This window comes from Corvus kubaryi, unplaced genomic scaffold (genome assembly GCF_017639235.1).
Source record: "Corvus kubaryi isolate FWS band 111438036 unplaced genomic scaffold, C.kubaryi_AGA036_p1.0 37070, whole genome shotgun sequence".
NCBI lineage: Eukaryota > Metazoa > Chordata > Aves > Passeriformes > Corvidae > Corvus > Corvus kubaryi.
In genome coordinates this window covers 65,293-68,083 of record NW_024581025.1, presented here as the reverse complement: position 1 = coordinate 68,083, position 2,791 = coordinate 65,293, and the positions used below count along the sequence as shown (strand labels likewise).

General features: G+C 65.2%; 3 protein-coding genes across 4 annotated transcripts in view; 2 read left to right on the top strand and 1 right to left on the bottom strand.

Annotated features, from left to right (window-relative positions):
* LOC121661148 (pre-mRNA-processing factor 39-like) overlaps nucleotides 1-390 on the top strand; it is a gene marked incomplete at its 5' end in the record, with an annotated part of 6,150 nt that extends 5,760 nt beyond the window's left edge. The window contains 2 exons of the mRNA XM_042021006.1: nucleotides 10-121; nucleotides 200-390. Of these exons, the coding sequence (XP_041876940.1) occupies nucleotides 10-121; nucleotides 200-265 (178 nt within the window). The remainder of the gene's footprint in view (nucleotides 1-9; nucleotides 122-199) is intronic.
* Nucleotides 1-2,791, top strand: part of FAU (FAU ubiquitin like and ribosomal protein S30 fusion) — a 7,584-nt gene that overhangs the window by 3,958 nt on the left and 835 nt on the right. Inside the window, exon 1 of one of the 2 annotated variants that reach the window (XM_042020996.1) lies at nucleotides 2,283-2,372. The exons of the other annotated variant lie outside the window; for it this stretch is intronic. The gene's annotated coding sequence lies outside the window, so the exon portion shown is untranslated. Of the gene's footprint in view, nucleotides 1-2,282; nucleotides 2,373-2,791 lie in introns of those variants that run through there. 2 annotated transcript variants of the gene reach the window in all.
* On the bottom strand, nucleotides 385-2,262 carry MRPL49 (mitochondrial ribosomal protein L49). The gene is made up of 4 exons (XM_042020995.1): nucleotides 2,182-2,262; nucleotides 1,600-1,738; nucleotides 1,135-1,256; nucleotides 385-1,062 (listed from the first exon to the last, which is right to left on the bottom strand). The coding sequence occupies exons 1-4, from the start codon at nucleotides 2,245-2,247 to the stop codon at nucleotides 916-918; spliced, it is 474 nt and encodes a 157-aa protein (XP_041876929.1). The 5' UTR covers nucleotides 2,248-2,262; the 3' UTR covers nucleotides 385-915.

Genomic DNA, 2,791 nt, shown 5'->3' with positions numbered 1-2,791 from the left:
CCCCCCCAGCTCGGAAGAACCCGATGACAAACGGCTCCGTCCCGACGACCCCTCGGGGCTCCTGGGGCCCCTCAACTTCTCAGGGGGGGACACCAACCCCTCCTACAACTACTGGTACCAGGTGGGTGTTTTTGGGGGGGGGTTTTGGGGTCTCCAGAGGGGTCCCCTGGCTCATCCCCCCCCCTTTTTGTCCCCCCAGCATGGCTACGGCACCTACGGCTACCAGAGCCCCTGGGGCTACAGCCACTACTACGGGCAGAGCTGAGGGGGGGTCTGTGCCCCCCACCCGCCCTGATCCCCCCCCGGCACAACCCCCCTGTACAGTTTGTGGGACCCCTCCCCCAAAATTTGGGGGGGGTGGTTTGTAAATAAAGAGGCTGTGAGGAGTTACCCGAGGCATTTATTGGGGGTTTGTTCCATTTTGGGGGGGTTTGTTTCATTCTTGGGGGGCCCCCAGCAGATGCTGGGATACCCCAGGGTGGATTTCGGGCTGCCCCTCCTGGATTTCAGAGTTCCCCCAGTGGTTTTGAGCTGCCTCCAACAGATTTTGGGGTGGCCACAGCGGCCTCCACGTGGATTCTGAGGTGCCCAGATGGATTCCAAGCTTCCTCTGTGGATTTCGAGGTGCTCCCCACAGATTTTGGGGTGCTCCAGCTGGATTTGGAGGCGCCCTCACAGATTTTGGGGTGCTCCAGCTGGATTTGGAGATGCCCCCACAGATTTTGGGGTGCTCCAGCCAGATCAGGAGGTGCCCCAGCAGATTCCAAGCTCCCCCAGTGAGTTTTGAGCTCCCCCAACAGATTTTGCACTGTCCAGGATCCATTTCGGGACACTCCAGGTGCATCCACAGCAGATCCCTTGCAGACTGGGGAGTCCCCCGGGCAGCTGTGGGGGTCCCCGCAGCTTTGGGGGTCCCTAGAAGCCCCTCTCGAGCAGCCAGCGCCGCACCTCGGGCCCCCAGTGCCCCCTGAGCCGCAGCGTCCCCGTCACCTCGTTCACCTGCGCCTGCGGCTCGGGGACCCCCAGGGACCCCAGGAACGCCCTCAGGTCCCGCTCCAGCGCCTGGGGGAGGACGGGGGGGGGTCAGCGGGACCCCCGGGGGCCCCCCCAGACCCCCGAGAGCCCCCCACTCACCCAGATGTCGCCGTGGATGTGGCGCAGGGCCGTGAGGCGCCGGCCCTGCCGCAGCCCCAGGTACACCGGGAGGTTGTGCAGCCGCGAGCGCCGCACGAAGTAGGGCAGCTCCGGGGGGGGCCCTGGGGGGGGACGGAGGCTGAGAGGTAATTAACACTCCCCGGGGGTAATTAACACGCCCCCCGAAGGAATTAAACTGACCCCGGGGGAATTCAACCCGATTTGGGGTAAATAAATCCTCTTCTCTACTTGGTTTGGGGTCACGAATTCCCCAATATTTTGGCCCCCCCCCCCCCCCCCCCCCGAGTAATTAACCACCCCAGGGTAATTAAGCATCCCCCCACAAAGTCATTAATGCTCTCCTTAGACTCTTCTCACACTGAATAAGCCCCGTTAATTACTTTTGGTTTTGGGATAAATAATCCCCCCTCCCCAAACCCCAATGCCCCCCACGGGGTCGCTGACCTCTGGGGGGGCTCCAGCCGGACGGGGTGGGGTATTTGGGGTGCGGGGGGGGGTCGGGGATGCGGGTGGGGGGCAGCAGCCGCTCCACGAACCCGAACTCGGCCGTCGACTCCTCATAGCGGGGGGGGCCCGGGGGGGTCTGTGGGGACCCCTCCCCAAAATCATCTCTGCCCTGAGAGACCCCCTCCCATTTCCCCCTCCCCAATTACTCCATCCCAAAGGCCCCCCCCGGTCCCGTGCTCCCCCCAAACCCCCCCTCGCTCTCCCCAGCGCCTTTCTCAGGACCCTCCAAAATCCACCCCCTCCCTGAGCCCCCTCAATCCCTTCCCCCAGACTGTTCCCAAATGCCCCCTTCCTCAGGACCACCTCAATTTCCCCTTCCTAAACGCCCCCCCTCCCAAATCCCCTCACCCCTAAAGCCCCACCCCCCTCAAATCTCCCCCTCTCCAATTCCCCCCTCATGCCCCAAATCCACCCATCACAACTCCCCCCAGACCTGCCCCGGTACCTGCACCCTCCAAGCACCCCCTCACAACCCCCGGAGAAGCTCCACAAACCCCCAAAGCTGTCCCTGGGCGGTACCTGCACCCCCCTGGCCCCCCGGCCCAGCGCCCGCAGCCTCCGCCCCAGCGCCGCCAGCGCCGCCATCTTGGCTCCTCCTCCTGCTTCCCGCCCTCCGCGCGTGCGACGTCAGCGCGCAGCACGCACGCACGTACGCGTGACGTCAGCGCGCTCTCTCCGCGCCGCGCTCGAGCCGTGAGGGAGCCGCTGAGGTGGGGCCGGGCCGGGGGATCCGGGATGGGAATTTTGGGGGGTTTGGGGTATACAGGGGGTCGGGTGAAGGGCAGGGGAGGGGATGGGGAGGGTTTGGGGGAGCTCTGAGGGGGTTTGAGGTGAGCGGGGCGCTCTGCAGGCCTTGGAGGGAGCTATGGGAGTGTTGGGGCGTCGGGAGGGGTTCAAGGAAGGTTTGGGGGGGCTCTGAGGGGGTTGCAGGGATGCTCTGGAGGCGTTTTAGGAGGGTCTTTTGGGGGGTGGGGGGGTCTGGGGGCGGTGGGGGAGGGCCTGGGGAGGTGTTTGGGGGGCTCTGAGGGGGTTCAGTCCGGTCTGGAGGGTTATTGGAAGGCTTGGGGGGGCTGCAGGAGCAGGTGGGGGTTTTTGGGGGTGTGGGCGGGCTGTGAGGGCTTGGGGGGGG